The 16,166-nt window shown below is 39.5% G+C and overlaps 1 protein-coding gene across 1 annotated transcript in view; it reads left to right on the top strand.

Moving 5' to 3' along the window:
- BCKDHB (branched chain keto acid dehydrogenase E1 subunit beta) overlaps positions 1 to 16,166 on the top strand; it is a 203,976-nt gene that overhangs the window by 9,995 nt on the left and 177,815 nt on the right. The window contains exons 2-3 of the mRNA XM_047102644.1: positions 2,348 to 2,425; positions 4,096 to 4,164. Of these exons, the coding sequence (XP_046958600.1) occupies positions 2,348 to 2,425; positions 4,096 to 4,164 (147 nt within the window). The remainder of the gene's footprint in view (positions 1 to 2,347; positions 2,426 to 4,095; positions 4,165 to 16,166) is intronic.

The following is a 16,166-nucleotide window of genomic DNA, read 5'->3' as shown; positions in this document are numbered from 1 at the left end:
GGGAGTAGATGTTACTATATTAAAATTATTTAAATCTTTTAAAAGCATCTGGTAGAACAGCAGTTAATCCAACCCCCTAAAATTTTGAATCTATTTGAAAAATATTCAGGAGTAGAAGTTTTTGTGCTTACATGGAAATAAAACCTTTAAATACTCTTATACTTTGTTTTCATACAAGATGAGTCAATTCTTGGTGGTAATTAAGCAATACTTTCCAGATTTACTTGGTATGTTTTTTTATTGTTAAAGTCTTTGCTTTCTTTGTAACTAAAACTTGTTGAATAGCGATGAAATAAGATGTCTCGGAGGCATTCAGGATTAATTCAGATGGTCAGCATACTTGAAATAAACATCACCTTAGGTGTTTAGGCATTTTTATCCTCCTTAGCTCCTTAGCTATGAAAATCATAATAGACAAAAAAAAAAATCTGCCTTTAGGAAATGTATGAAATGGGAGAAGGAATGGGAATATCATGGCAGTCAGAAAACAAGTTTGCCCTAAACCATTATCATCTGATGCTGGGTACCAATAAACACTATTAAAGAGTTTTTATAGAATGGAGAAGGATTTAAGGCAAGCATCTATTTAAATGATATAGCCTTAGCCTGAAGAAAAATAAATTTTGAAGTTATCACAGACATGTGGTTTGCTTATGTATCCTTTGGTGTAGATGGCATAACAGTACTGTACTTTCTTGAATGAATTCCCATTATCCCCACCAAAAATAAGAGTAGAAACAGGACTTTATTCTTGGCACAGATGGCAGCAGGGCATTTTTAAGTGGATATTGCCAAGACTTGAAGCCTGGGCATTCAGCAGTGCGGAAGGGATCAGAGCAGTTAAGAGAAGGTTGAGCGTCAGTGGATATTGGGAGATGGAAGATGTCATAGATCAGAGCCTGCTGTGGATCCAGGCTGGGCTTGGGACAAAGATGAGTCTTCAAGAAAAGGGTGAGTGACCAGCATGTGTCATGGCCAGAGCGTTGATGGCAACAGCACTAGCTGTTGTGACCCACATTGTGAATTAGATCTTGGCTTTTGGAACACAGCAAGTTACCAAGGAGTACAGAGGTTAGATGGGACAGTAGTCAGGGTAATTAGCGGTATTCAAGGGATTTGCTAGCAGCATGGCTAGCTATGGGGTAACGTGAAGATGGCCTGTGGATCAGAGAAGATTCAGGCAGAAGCCTCTCCATCCTGAAGAGTACTTTTGGAGAGGAGCTGACCTAAAGTTCTGGGATGTCTGTAGGTCCTGGGAAGCACCAAGACTTAAAGCTCTAAAGTATGATGTTTCTGAGTTCCAACATTTGGAACTTTATTAAACAAAGTTTTCTACCATTCAGAATAATGCCAAAGTCAAGATGAAGGGCATGGAAAAAGTCCAGATTCTAATAATAAATAACTCATATTTGTTCAGCACTTACTGTGTTTGGGCACTAACTTTACATGTATTGTTACATTTAACCATCCTATCTGTCTATTTAGGGAACTAGAAGTTGGCTTGCAGAGAGTCTACTTGAGCAGTGAGACAGTAGGAAGGACCAAGTCTGGTGTGTTGAGGCATGGGATTATAGTATTCTCTAAACACCAGCCTTCCTCATTGTTTTATGGCCCATGACCATTTGCTGTTACTGGCATATTTAACACGTGCCTTGAGTCACGTGTATTTGTCAGGGATTTATACACACACACACACACACACACACACACACACAAACACTTATGTAATGTTTATATACTTTTGAGAGAGAGTGAGAAAGAGAGAGAGAGAGAGAGAGAGAGAGAGTGTGTGTGAGTTGGGGAGAGGCAGAGAGAGAAGGAGACACAGAACCCGAAGCAGGTTCCAGGCTTTGAGTGGTCAGCACAGAGCTCAGTGCAGGGTTTGAACCCACGAACCTTGAGATCATGGCCTGAGCTAAAGTCAGACGCTCAACTGACTGAGCCGCCTAGGTACCCCTAGGTTTTATATTCTTAACACCTGTCCAGAATATAATCTCAGACCACTTTCACTCTGGCTGGTTATCTTTTCTGGCTTTTATTTATGGTTTACACACACTTGGTGACTGGATTATATTCATTTCTCCTTTTTTGTACTTGTTTTTTAATTGTTTAATATGTGTCACTTTTGCTTCGTCGTCAAGCTCCGAAGCCTGTATTGCTTTTGTAATTTCTACAGAACCAGCATCATTGTGAATAATCCAATAAATTCACATAGTATATTCTATACTTTCTTTTCTACGTTGATTTTAATCATGTTGTAATCAACTGTTAAGAAACTGGTTATTTTTAATATACTTTACAATGTAGGAAATGTTACTTAATTTTTTTTTTTTTTTAATTTTCACAGGGCAAACTCAGAAAATGAATCTTTTCCAGGCGATAACAAGTGCCTTGGATAACTCATTGGCTAAAGATCCTACTGCAGGTAAAATTCCTTTCTGCTTGACTACGGTAGCTGTGTTAATTCAGAATCAAAAATTTGCTGGAAATGTTGAGTCTGGAGCTCAGTGGTTAACATTACATTTACCTGAAATTTTTTAAAAGATCTGATCAAATGATTAAGGTTATCAGATCATGCTATTAACACATTTTTTAAATTAATTCATGGTGAATTAGTTCTGATGTATATCTAACATCTTCAAGTCAACTTTTTCCCATAGTATGTGTGGTTTTGATATTATATTAATACTTTCTGGATTAATACCTACTGGGTACTTCTGTTTCTCCAGCATATAAAAAAATGGGAAGTACCACTTCATTCAGATTTATGAATCTGTTTATCAAATGAAGATTTGATTCCATGCTTTCCTTTGAAATGCATTGTCATTCAACTTCAGATATTTTGGAAATAACTGTAATAAATAAGTAGCTTATCAAATTTAATCATCGATATAAAAACAGTTGTCCTGCTGTATGTTTTCTAAATTTGATTGGCTTTACTTATATGTATTAGTATATATAAATATATGTATATTTGGTATACCTTGGGCTTCCACTTGAAAATCCCTAGTTTTTATTATTAAGTTTTTTAAATGTTTTATCATTTGTTTTTGAGAGAAAGACAGAGTATGAGCAGGGGAGGGGCAGAGAGAGAGGGAGACACAGAATCTGAAGCAGGCTCCAGCTCCGAGCTGTCAGCACAGAGCCTGATGTGGGGCTCAAACTCACAAGCTGTGAGATCATGACCTAAGCCAGAGTCAGACACTTAACTGACTGAGCCACCCAGGTGCCCCTGAAAATCCCTAGTTTTAAGGTCAAGTGAAGAACGGGTTATTTTGTTAGGAGGAAGTAAGAACTATAATAGTGGATGATTAGATTTTGCTTTGTTTGAATGCTATCTGAGAATGATCTTGAGTAAATAAGGGTGAATTGTTTCCTTGAGGTTCACAGAGCTGGTCAGGTGCATATATAGGAATAGAATTCACCTCTGTGAACACCCATTTTTATTTTCTTTGCCTTGCTCACTATGTCCCACCATACCTGCCTCCTTTTACTTGATTTAAGTCCTTTTCCTATTTGTAACTGTTCTCTCAGCTTGGGATATTTTTCCTTCAGCCCTTCAGAGTGTTGACTTTTATTATATACCATATATGAAAGAAAACAACCATTGGCCAGACACTCAGGAGGCTGGAGTGTGAGTCATAGTTCTGCCTCTTGCTTTCTTTCTGACTTGTCAAGTTACTTTACTACTTCTCTGGCCTCATTTTCTTCATGGGTAAAACAAAATGACATCCTAGATTGGTGGTTCTTAATCAGTTGGGATGATTTTAATCCCCCTTCCTCCTCTCATGTTTAACAAAGTCTCCAGACACTCTTGGCTGTCAGGACTGTGTGTGTGTGGGGGCAACTGTCATCCATGGGATAGGGGGCAGAGATACTGCTATATATCCACAATGTATAGAATAGGCTGTTACAAGAAAAGAATTATCCAGTCCAGAACGTCAGTAATGTTGAAGTTTAGAAACCTTATTTTAAACCTTTGATCTATTTCTGTTTTCTGCTTTAAAATGTAAACATTGAAATTACTTATTTTTCATTGTTAGTATGATTTAGGGATTATCAAATAAAATATGTTCTTTAAACATTGTTTTTCAGTAATATTTGGTGAAGATGTTGCCTTTGGTGGAGTCTTTAGATGTACTGTTGGCTTGCGAGACAAATATGGTAAGTTAACATCTTTATATATGAACAGTATTCCTGTATAACTTTTATTTAAGTATCTTGAAAATAGAGAATATTCCTGTTGAATTGTTCGCCATATCTTTATTGTATAAATAGTTGTCGGTTTTGTTTTTGCATTTGTTTTTTTCCATCCATAGAATCCTTTGGTCTAGAGTTCTTCCAATGTGTTCTAACTGTAGCATCCCTGACCTGGTTCATATTACACATATTATGGATGCCAAAATAATCGTAGTTAAATGTATTGTTTATTATGTCATTCAAATCCAGGAAGCTTTCATCTCTTACTACTGCCTACCTTAGCCATTTTCACTTCCATTGCCTCTAGTTCAAGATTCTGCCTGATTGGTCTCTGTTAATAGATTTCATCTTTTATTACCTGTACTAATCACGGTTCTCCAGAGAATTAGAAGCATTAGGATATATCTGCATAACTATATCTATATATGTGTGTGTATATAGGTATTATATATGCATCTATATCTATTTGTATGTATATGTACCTCTGTATATTTATAATCTACGTCTATACCTGTATCTATATGCCTTTACCTATATCTATATTGAGAGAGAGAAATTTATTTTTTAAGGAATTGACTCACACAGTGAGGGGGCTGGCAAGTCTGAAATCTGTAGGGTAAGCCAGCAAGCTGGAAACCCAGGCAGCGTTTCTGTGTTGCAGTCTTCAGTCTGAATTTCTTCTTGTTTGGGAGACCTGCCTCTTCTCCCAAGGCCTTCAAATAATTGGGTGAGGCCCATCCGTATTATGAAGACTCATTCGCTTCACTGAAAGTCTACTGATTTAAATGTTAATCACATCTAAAAAATACTCTCATAGTAATATCTACACTGGTATTCGACCAAATAACTGGGCACCATCACTTAGCCAAGTTGACCCATAAATTAACGGTCCCATTATCCTTCCAGATATTTTACCTCGGCTGATCAATGCCTTTTGCTTGGCATGTGATTGATTTCTGTCTATTGCTTTCACTTACTTCATTTGACTCAGACTTCAAACTGTTAGAGTACATTTTGGCCCATCCCAGCACCCCCCACTCCTGCCCTGCCCTGACTTACTGTGTAAGGAATGTATTTCAACTCCTTATTGTTAGGGGTGACTTTGAGGTGATTTGACTTCATTCATTTCTTCTCTGAGTCTTAACTGATCTGGAAGTCAGGAAAGCACTTATGTTTAGGGGGAGGAGTTGACTCCTACCTTTCTTCTTACCTTTGCCACTGCCCTCTGAAGCTCATGGGTGCATGCAAGTAAGGAGGGAGGGTCTTTCCGATAATTTTTTCCTAATTGTTGTTCCTTCTTGTTCTACTCTTCTCTGAGGTTATATTATATTTGGATCCAAGATACCATGGCATGGCCCATCTTGTTTACCAGGAAGTCCTTTTCTCTTTATAGCAGGTTGATTTTCTGAGTCCTGTCCCTCTGTTGTCTCCTGTTTCTAACAGCTGTTTAGATTTTGAGATGGTTGGGCCAATCTCAACTACCTCACACTATCTCAATTAGTTCCAGCGAATTCAGACTCCGACAAACTTTAGCTCTTAAAAAAAATTAAAAACCTTTAAACATTTGATTTCAAAAGCAATGCATATGCATTGTAGAAAATATGGAAAATATAGAAAAGCATAAAGGAGAACATAAAAATTGCCCATACTTCTAAAGTATGAAAAAAAACAATGGTACCCATCTTGATGCACACACTTCTAGACCATATTTGAATATATCTGAGTATATTTGCATATAGTAACTAATGTTTAAAACATAGAATTATACTTTTGTTTTCTTCTTAGGATTTTCAGCTCTATTTACATTGCCCATCAGTTCTTACATGCTGTTTACTTTATGCACTGGAGCCCTTAGCGCATTAATTATGGTTGTTCTAAATTCCTGGTCTGGTAATTCCAATCCCTGCCATGTCTGGTTCTGATGCTTACTCTGTCTCTTCGAATTGTGATTTTTGGTTTTTGGTTTGCCTTGTAATTTTCTCTTGATAGCTAGACATGATGCACTGGGTAAAAGGAATTGCTGTACATAGGCCTTTAGAGATGCGGGAGTGAGGTGTATGGGGATGGGAAGCATTATATAGCCTTGTGATAGGTCTAAGTCCTTTATTGAGCCAATGCCTCTGGACTGTGAACTTCACAAGTGTTTTTTCTTCCCTGTCAGGTGGGACAGGATGGATGGAGCTGACTAGAGTTGGCCATTTTCCTTTTCCCATGTCAATTACACTAATTATACATACCCAGCAGATTAGGCTCTAGTCAACTGGTTTCACTTGAGGTCAGGCCTTTTTAAGAAGGGGGTGCTGTGGGGCACGTGGGTGGCTCAGTAGGTTGAGTGTCCAACTTTGGTTCAGGTCATAAACTTGCAGTTTGTGAGTTCAAGCCCTGCATTGGGCTTGCTACTGTCAGCTCAGAGCCCACTTCAAATCCTCTGTTGCCCTCACTCTCTGCCCCTCCCCCGCTCATGCTCATGCTCTCTCTCAAAAATAAGTAAACATTAAAAAAAAAGAAAAAAGGGAGTGCTGTGGCAAGTTTCAAAATGGCTCCTTGTCCGCTTCCCCAGCTGGAAGCAACAGGGGATTTTTCTCCGATGTTTATCAGAGCTCCTGGAGGAGAGCCTCATAGAACTGTGGAGGCCTCTCTCTGACTGGATTCCTTGGAATTTTTAACTCTCAGACTTTTACACACTGAACCTCCATCAATTCCTCAAGTACAGTTCAAGTTTTCCTATCCTGGCACTGGCTCTTGCAGTGGTTTTTGCTCGTCAGTCTCTGCTCTGGTAAGTCAAGATTCCCTATATTCATCTGTCTGTCTCTTTAGTCTTGAGGACAACAGTTTGCTCTGTGTCGTCCCTTGCCTTGTGGGCAAGAGTTGTTGATTTTTTAGTCTGTTCAGCTTTTTGCTTGCTGTTAGGACAGAGTGGGTACTTCCAAGCTCTTTGCATGTGGAACTGGAAACCAGAGGTCAAATTATACTTTTGTTTACTTAGTCTTGTCTACATCTGGTGTAGCTATGCTTCTGAGCAGATTCTAGCCCTCACTAGTCTGTCTTGCCTTAGCCAATGTGGTAACATGCCGAGCGCTTGTTTAAGCTGGCGAGTCTTCTGTTGGTTGTCTGCCAGGTTCTCTCTCATCCATGGTGCTCTTCTCACTGTACCCATTCTGTCTGGGGCATTTCATCCACGTCCCCCGCTACTCACACACAAGTGACTTCAGATTTTCTAAATCCAGTCTAGACCTCTGGCTTGGGCTTCAGATTTGTGTATTCATTGTTCCACGGTACACCTTCACCTCAGTGTTCCAGCCACTTCAAACTCAGCATTTCCAAACTCTGGTTTTCAAACTCCACCCAGCAAATCCACGGCTCCCACTGTATTTCCTGTCTCAGTGAACATACCACTATCCATTCAGTTACCTGAGCCAGAAACTGGGGGAATTCTAGTCTCTTCCTCCTTTCTCATTCTTCACCCCCAGTCACGTCCTACAAATTCATCTTCACAGCTTGTCTCTGATATGGTCTCTGTATTCTTGTTCCCTGGTCTGCTTTCAGATCCTTAATCCTCCCTGCTTGGACATTTTTACCCCTTTTCTTAGCAATCACCCTCCCTCCAGTCCCTACTTTGCTGTGATAATTCTAAAAGGCACATTTCTTGGTGGGATGTACAAAAGACTGAGCTCTGCCCTCTACCTACCTACCTAACCTCATTCATTGTATTCTTTTTTTTTTAATTCATTTTATTCTTTAAAAAAATTATATTTTATGTTTATTCATTTTTGAAAGACAGAGAGAGACAGAGCACAAGCAGGGGTGGGGCAGAGAGAGAGGGGGACACAATCTGAAGCAGGCTTCAGGCTCTGAGCTGTCAGCACAGAGCCCGACGCGGGGCTCGAACTCACGAACCGTGAGATCATGACCTGAGTTGAAGTCGGACGCTCAACTGACTGAGCCACCCAGGCACCCCTAATTCATTTTATTCTTTACCCATATTGAATTGCTAGATGTTTTCTCTGAGCCTCTGCCTTTTGTTCCATCTCTCTTCCTTTGCACACATCATTTGGATCTTTCTCTCCCATCTGATTACTTGGTAAGCTCCAATTTTGCCTTCAGAAGCTTCCTCTCTGGAGCTCTTCCTGACCCTCCCAAACAAACCCAAGTGCTAGTTTTCACTGTTCAGATTTCATGTTTTTCACATATTGCAGGTTGCATTGCAGTTGCGTCCCTACCAGATCTCTGCAGCGGACAACTTCAGGAAGGCAACAGATATTTAAGTCATCTGTGCATCCCTAGCTCCTAATATTGTGTCTGGCAGTACTTATTAAGTGAATGTGGTTCACCCTCTCACCAAGACAGTGGCCTATTGCCTGGGAGAGGGGATTTCCTTATCTCCCTTTAATGATGTTGGTTAGTCTGATTATTTTTCTTTTAAAAAGGTTAAAACAGGGAGAAACTCTCACTTGAAAAAGTCATCTACTCCTAGAGGGCACCTGCAGATTTATGTTTCTACGACAGGGGGTTGAGCTAATTAAGGGCTAGCTTTTTTAGCTTTATTGTCAGCAGCTGCTGTGAGTTTTTCTAAGCACTTTAGGACTATGACTTGAAGTTTTGAATAATTCCAGGTTGATCAATGTGAACAATTAAATCACCAGCTCTGTGTAATGAGAAGGAGTGAGCTTCAATTTTTAAGAGTAAAGAATAAAGGGAATGGTGGAGAGAAATATATTAAAATAGAACTTTTTCTGTATTAAAAAAATGGCATGTATCTTTTAAAAATAATTCTCTGCCCTTTTGAGTACAGGCCAGGGTGTTTAGCTATACAGAGGCATGTTTGTATTTTTTGAAGTTAAAAGCATTTGTATTTAAAAGATTATATTGATATAGTTGAATGCATTGCTTTAAATGGCATAGCAAAGAACATCTTGCAAGGAATTGTTTAGCTTTCTGGGGAGGAGCTGAGTGTTGAGAGAATGGATCACAGTCGGTAGGTGGCAGCCTACACTTTGAAATGACACTGTCCTTGTTGGCCTGGTACCAATACCCTGGAACTGCCGAGGAGCCTTTTAAATTCCATCAGAAGGGAGAATTTGAAGAATTGCAGGTTACTGACTTACTACTGTGATGCTGAATGCTACTTAATATTAAAGAGAAGGAGCTGTGTAATTAGGGACCATGCTGTTGAGAGAGAGAGAGAGAGAGAGAGAGAGAGAGAGCTCTTTTGTACTCCAGACAATCCAGATGGGTGAGTTTACCACCACTCAACCATTTTTCTCCTTCCTTATCCTTTGATGGAACAAAATAATAGGGGTGGTTTGAAAACTGAAAATAGATAGTTTGACCTCTTTGACACATTGCACACCAAATGCCAGCTTTAGCCTCTTTAAGCAAGGGATCCCTTGCTTGGGAGAACAGTTAGAACTAGGTGTGTTCTAGGGAAACAGTGGGTAGGAGAGGGCAATTCAAAAAGTAGTTGATTTTTTAGGGTATGTATGATTTTATGTTGAATGTCACATATATATAAGATACATATATATACATATATATATATATACATATACATATATATACATACATATATATATAAGATTCCACGTGTCATACAAAATCTGTCCTCATTATTGTCCTTCTCTATATTGTCTGTGTTTTATTCACGTAACCCTTTGGTATGTCAGGTTTAGCGTACGTTTTTATTTAATACTATTCTATATGAATGTGAACATTGCTGGGCTGTGGTTCGTAAGGCTCTGTTTTGGTTCACTTATTGGGGGAAACTTAGGTGAGAAAAGGAATAGCAGAGGACTTGCCGAATTAGTCTGTTGGCCCAAACATCTGCCTTTTCATGGGATTTGATGGTTTTCCATTACTATATTCATTCCTGTACACCACAACTGTGGCCTGTCCTAGCAGCTTGGGAAAATGAATATAACCACTTGTTTGTTTTCCTATGTAAATATCATAGAAATTGTATAACCAGACACTTCAATACACTGGATTCAGGAAGGAAAACTAGGGCAGGCATGTGGAGAAGATATGTTCTCCTCTATAATATGCCAGTATTTGGGAGTTGATTTTCAGCCTCTGTGGCCTCATCAGTAAAGGAAAGAGCTAGATGTTCCTTATGAGCTCATATTTTGGTATTCTTGGTGATTGTGTGTCTTTTCAAAAGAGGAGTACATTTGCTTTATGTTTCAATTTCCTTTATATTTAAGGGTTTTAGGAGTATAGCAATTGTTCTGTCCTTTGAGAATCATGAGCACGTTAGGCCCTTAATTTTCTCATAAGTCTTTTTCCAGTATAAGTTTTAAATTTGGGGGATGAAAGGAAAAATCTTTTGACAAGTCTCTAATACTTTTACGTGAATTATGAAATTAACCTCTTCAACAGCAAAAGTGACCTTCTGCAGAGAAAGGATTACTTGGGTGATAATCATCCTCGCGGACATAATGTCAGGAATATCAATCTGTGAAAGAACGCTTGGCTTCTAGGCAGTTGAAACTAATTTTACTGAAGCAAAAACTTGGTAAAATAATGGCAATTCCTGAGGGAAATGCAGTACGTGATTTATTTTCCCTATGAAGTGTATACATTTATGACTTCATAGCAGATTGAACACCAGACGTAGGTTGTAAGATATTTAAATGTTCCATGAATTTAGAGTAAAACCAGGTATTGAGATGGTGTAAACTTTTTTCCTAATATGCTTATTAAAAAATATTTTAAAAGAATTGTTAGCTTTAAATGTCTTTCTTCCCAAAAGTCAAGCACTTTATATTGCTCTTGGTATTACAAGGCCCTTTGTTTTCTATATAAAAAAAAAATTTTTTTTTAACGTTCATTCATTTTTGAGAGAGACAGAGTGTGAGCAGGGGAGGGACAGAGAGGGAGGGAGACACAGAATCTGAAGCAGGCTCCAGGCTCTGAGCTGTCAGCACAGAGCCCGATGTGGGGCTCAAACTTAACAAACTGTGAGATCATGACCTGAGCTGAAGTCGGACGCTTAACTGACTGAGCCACCCAGGCACCTCACATGGATGAGAGCCTCTAAAAGTACACATTGGATAGACTAGATTAAAAATAAAATAATATAAAATAAAAGGATTTTAAATGTGTCCTTTATCTCTTTTTTCCAGTTCAAGGAGTTACGCTAGAAAATGGGATGAAAATATTATTGAAATATACTTCATTTACATTTGTTTTCCTTATAAATTGTTTTGATGTTCTTTTGTGACTTTTCATTCCCAAAAGACTTTAGAATCTACTAAAATTAGAATTGGTACAAGTTGTTATTGTATTTTAATTTATCTAAAAATCAAAATCATGTCTCACAATTGGCATGTTGACCAGTGTCTTAACAAATAACATTTAAGAAAATAAGATTGAAGGGGCACCTGAGTGGCTCAGTTGGTTAAGCAGCCTTCATCTCAGGTCATGATCTCTCGGTCTGTGAGTTTGAGACCCTCGTTGGGCTCTGTGCTGATAGCTGGGAGCCTGGAACCTGCTTCTGATTCTGTGTCTCCCTCTCTCTCTGCCCCTCCCCTGCTTGCTCCTCTGTCTCTCAAAAATAATAAACATTAAAAAAAAAAAAAAGAAAATAAGATTGAATATATTTTGTAGAATATCAGAGCTGGAATCAGTCTGGTGATTCTCAACTGGGGGTGATTTTGCACAACTGGAGACAGGAGTCTAGAGACATGTTTGTCACAACAGGGGGTTGCTACTGGCATGTAGTAGGTAGAGGTCAGAGATACAGAGGTCTTACAGTGCACAGGGCAGCCCCTCCCTCCCATAATGTCAATAAAGCTGAGGTTGAGAAACCTGGATCTAGTCCTCCACATAATCTAGAAACTGAAGTTCTGAGAAGTTAGATAGTACCAAACTGTTGAGTGGTGAGTGAGTGAGTCAGATCCCAAGCTCAAGCTTCCCAGAACCCGGTTCTGAGCTTTTTGCATTATGTTGTTTTTCCTTCTACTTGTAAATGAGTGACTCTTATAAAACATGAAGAATGGAAGGAATATATAAGGAATTTTAATGAACAATGCTTAAGGGCTTTGATTTGAGTAGGAATAACCCATCAGTAGCCATCGATAACCCCTATGAAAAAGTTCTTAAAAATTCTTTTTGTGATTCTTTTGTGAACACGTTTTCTGATTAGTGCATTAAGTTGTTCTGGGATGGCAGCTGCTGCTTCAACTAGTTTTTCTGTTTTTCCATAGCTGATCAAACAGTAAATGTTAGAGCTGCCAACAGGTGTTCTCTTTGACATTTTGAACATCCGAGTGTAATGCCCTTAAGCCAGTTTTTCTCAACCTTATTTGACAATGGCAGGCTTTTAAAATTATCAAATATGAGCACCAACAGGGCTTAGGAGATAGGCTTGAATTGAAGGAGACCAGAAAAAATGGGATTATAGGTCATTATTGTCAGAACCTATAAAAATTAAGTCATATTTTTGTAAACATCACAAGAATTAGAAAAATGAAACTATATTGAAAACACGTTAAGGAGAGTGAAAGATCCTTTGTTTTACACTTTCACTGTCCAGTATGCCATATATCATATGTCCTTAATATTAAGGATGATGCTGTGAAATTAGCTTCCGATTTAAATCTGGTGTCAAGTCTTATGAATCTCCTCTTCCAGACTGGTACCTTTTTTTTTTTTTCTTTTTTTAAGATTTTATTTTTAAGTAATCTCCACACCCAATGTGGGGCTCGAACTCATAACCCCAAGATCAAGAGTCTCATGCTCTACTGACTGAGCCAGCTGGGCGCCCCAGGCTGGTACTTTTGACAATGGGAAGAACACACACTTTTCTTCAGTATTTAGTATTTCTTGAATGTGGAGGCAGTAGATATTATTAATTGTTTTATTTTGGACAGCTCACTTTCTAACTTTTACATATTGCAGCCGGTGATTTTTGTTTTTAACTTTTCATATATTCAGAATTGCTGCTTATTTGATTCAAATATACTTTTGGAATTATAAGGTTTTTCTTTTTAGATCTCAGAAAGTATCAGGGATGAAAGGGGGTCAGCAGGATAACAATTCTCATATACATTTCAGATTGTAGATCTGGGAGTCCCTCGCCCCCCCAATTCTGTGCTGTTCAGCTCGAGGAAGCCAATCACAAGCCCATTAAATTACAACTGAGAATGCTTTTCCCTCTAGAAGTAGCTTGCCTGATGGGCATGTTAACCCTGTGTTGACACTGCTCTCAGATATTGAGCTGTTATTGTCACTTACCTGAGGTCACGTACCTGTCTCAAGAGGTTTGAATCTAAGTGCGTAGGTTGTTACATAGGTCTACAGTCTGTGCTTCATTTCTAACTTGTAATTCCACTGTCTAGTGACTTCAGTGCAATTAGAAATTCATGTAATAATTAAATTCACCAGGAAAAATGATTTTCCAGTCCAATTGGAAGTAGCCAGTACAAACAGCCCCGCATGGAAGATAGCCTTAATGTCATTTGACAGGTATTTGTTGAACGAAGCCTCGTATGTAAAGTCCTAGAGGATTGGAGCGAGTGCTTTGTTTTCTGTTCCCGTTTAGTGTAGATGAAATTTCTTGGTTGCTTTGATTGGCAGAGTGGATAAGGGATCAGTTAGGTAAAGGTTGGCAAATGTCATGTGCTAAGGAATCACTTGGGAAGCTTGTTGGACAAAAAGTTTTCAGTTTCCTAGTGAGCAGCTACACCCAAAGGCAGCTTTAGCAATGAAGTGCTTGACCTTCTCTGGTGGCGTCCTGCCATCCCTCTCCCCCCGAGGTCCTCTGGCCACCAGCCAGAAATGGTGGCATCTGGCCAACCTTAAATTAGCCAAAAGATTCTTTTTCTGCAGTTTTGGCTCCGGGACACTCAAGCATCATTGGTAATAAGGGATTTCTCCCACTCTCAATTTCTGGGCACGCTGCTCATTTAACCCTCATGTTTTCCTCTTCTGGTCTCTGCCAACAGGGAGTCCAGCAGAAACAAAGACACTAGTTTCTAAGCCAGAAACACAAACACGGTATTACATTCTTAATTAATCAAGACCCTGTAGCTGCTAAATTTGAGCGTTTTGTTCTGGAAGACGTGGGGGCTCCTTAAAATTCGAAAGGAAACTTTTAAATCACTTTGGAAACATGTTAATTCTTAACAGGGAGAAAGGAACATTTAAATGGCATACACCATTTTATATCTATTCAGATCTAAATTGAATACTGATAGGTAGACATTAAAGAGAGAAGTTCTGTAGCATTCTCAACTAACAGTTTCCTAAGTCTGATAGAGCAAATCAGTCATTTGTCTGAAGAAGTCACCTTTTACTTTTGTCAAAGATTCTGGAGGTTCCTCCCAAGGACCATGTAGCCGTTGAGCTTTTCATTGTTCTGTTTTTAATTCTATAATATTAATTCTGTAATTAATATTTTAATTATATAAAATAATTACTTTACTTTTCTACTTTCAATACTGAAGGTTGCAACTCTGCTCACAGTGTGTTTTAACTCTGTATATAAAAAGAGAAAAGTTAGGGGCACCTGGCTGGCTCAGTCAGAGGAGCTTGCAACTCTCGATCTCGGGTCGTTGGTTCAAGTCCCACGTTGGGTGTCGAGATTACAAGACAAAGACAGAAAAGAAAAAAAAAAGAAAAGTTAGATACTGTGGCTACAATGACTGCACTTCTGTTCAGAAATGGTGAAGAGCTGGGGCGTCTGGGTGGCGCAGTCGGTTAAGCGTCCGACTTCAGCCAGGTCACGATCTCGCGGTCCGTGAGTTCGAGCCCCGCATCGGGCTCTGGGCTGATGGCTCAGAGCCTGGAGCCTGTTTCCGATGCTGTGTCTCCCTCTCTCTCTGCCCCTCCCCCGTTCATGCTCTGTCTCTCTCTGTCCCAAAAATAAATAAACGTTGAAAAAAAAAAAAAAAAAAGAAATGGTGAAGAGCTGTAGGTCCACTCTTCTCACTGCAAGACATGGATCTAACGTGTCAGGATTTCCTTGTTCAGTTTTGTTTTTTTTAGGTCCCCTTCTGGTATTATTTGTATCTATTTGTGGTTTCTAGCAGAGGCTTTGTTCAATAGCAACAGCCTCTCCTCCCTAATTCTGCTAAAGGATTCGGCCCAGTGGGTAGCATTGGATATATTTTCTCCCTTCCAGATCACACAGCATCTGTCCCCCCCGCCGCCTTCTCGTGGGTCTCCTTTTGGAGGCTTTAGTGGTTTGTCACAGTTTGGCCTTGCCTGTCCTTTTCTTGCCATCACTATGTGTGCAGCCCTAAGTGGCCTGATGTCCAGCCTCTGGAGGACAGCCAAAAAAGGCAATGAACAGGCCTCGGTTGATGGTGCAGGATCTGTGGTTCCTGATTTTGCTAATGTTGAGGTCTCAGGGGTGCTTGAGGTGACTTTAATCTTCACAGTTTCCCCAAACCACCTCATGCATACATAAAATCTAAGTTAAAACAGCAGGGTAGCTATGAAAATGTAAGATTAGGACAAGCTGTCTGGCTCTATTCTCCAACCACAATGCTTCTCCTAAGCCTTTCCTATATAGATATTCTGGAGTCTCTGCTGCCTGGCAACTCCACCAGTTTTCTTTGTTTGGGTCAGTTTTATAGTTTCTGCAGAACTGGAAGGTTGCCACTCAAAACAGCCCTGCGTCCCTTCAAGCATGTGATCTGGATTGCGAGGCCAAGTGCTCACAAGTAACAAAGGGATAATGAAGGCAGCGGTGGGCGGGAGCGTGCTCAGCAGAGAAAGGCCCCCATTGACGCTTACCATTGCTACATTGAGCGGTGGGTGCAGGAAGTAAGTGCTTACTGTTAAAGTGTCCTCCAAACGTTGTCTTGGGCTAAGGCACTTCTTTACTATGTCCTGGGATTACTCAGATTATTTTCCTGTGACCAGTTTACGGTGCCTTAAGAATTTGTCAGAGATGCCATTCCAGGAAGGTAGATGCCTTTCAGTTGTATGTGTACACACGTGGGATAAGTATTTGAAGTGGG

The sequence above is a fragment of the Lynx rufus genome, unplaced genomic scaffold, assembly GCF_022079265.1.
Source record: "Lynx rufus isolate CCGP_SWC_20201006 ecotype Redwood Valley unplaced genomic scaffold, mLynRuf1.p SCAF_6, whole genome shotgun sequence".
Taxonomy (NCBI): Eukaryota; Metazoa; Chordata; class Mammalia; order Carnivora; family Felidae; genus Lynx; species Lynx rufus.
The sequence above is the reverse complement of the archived record's forward strand: the minus strand, read 5'-3'. Positions and strand labels throughout refer to the sequence as shown.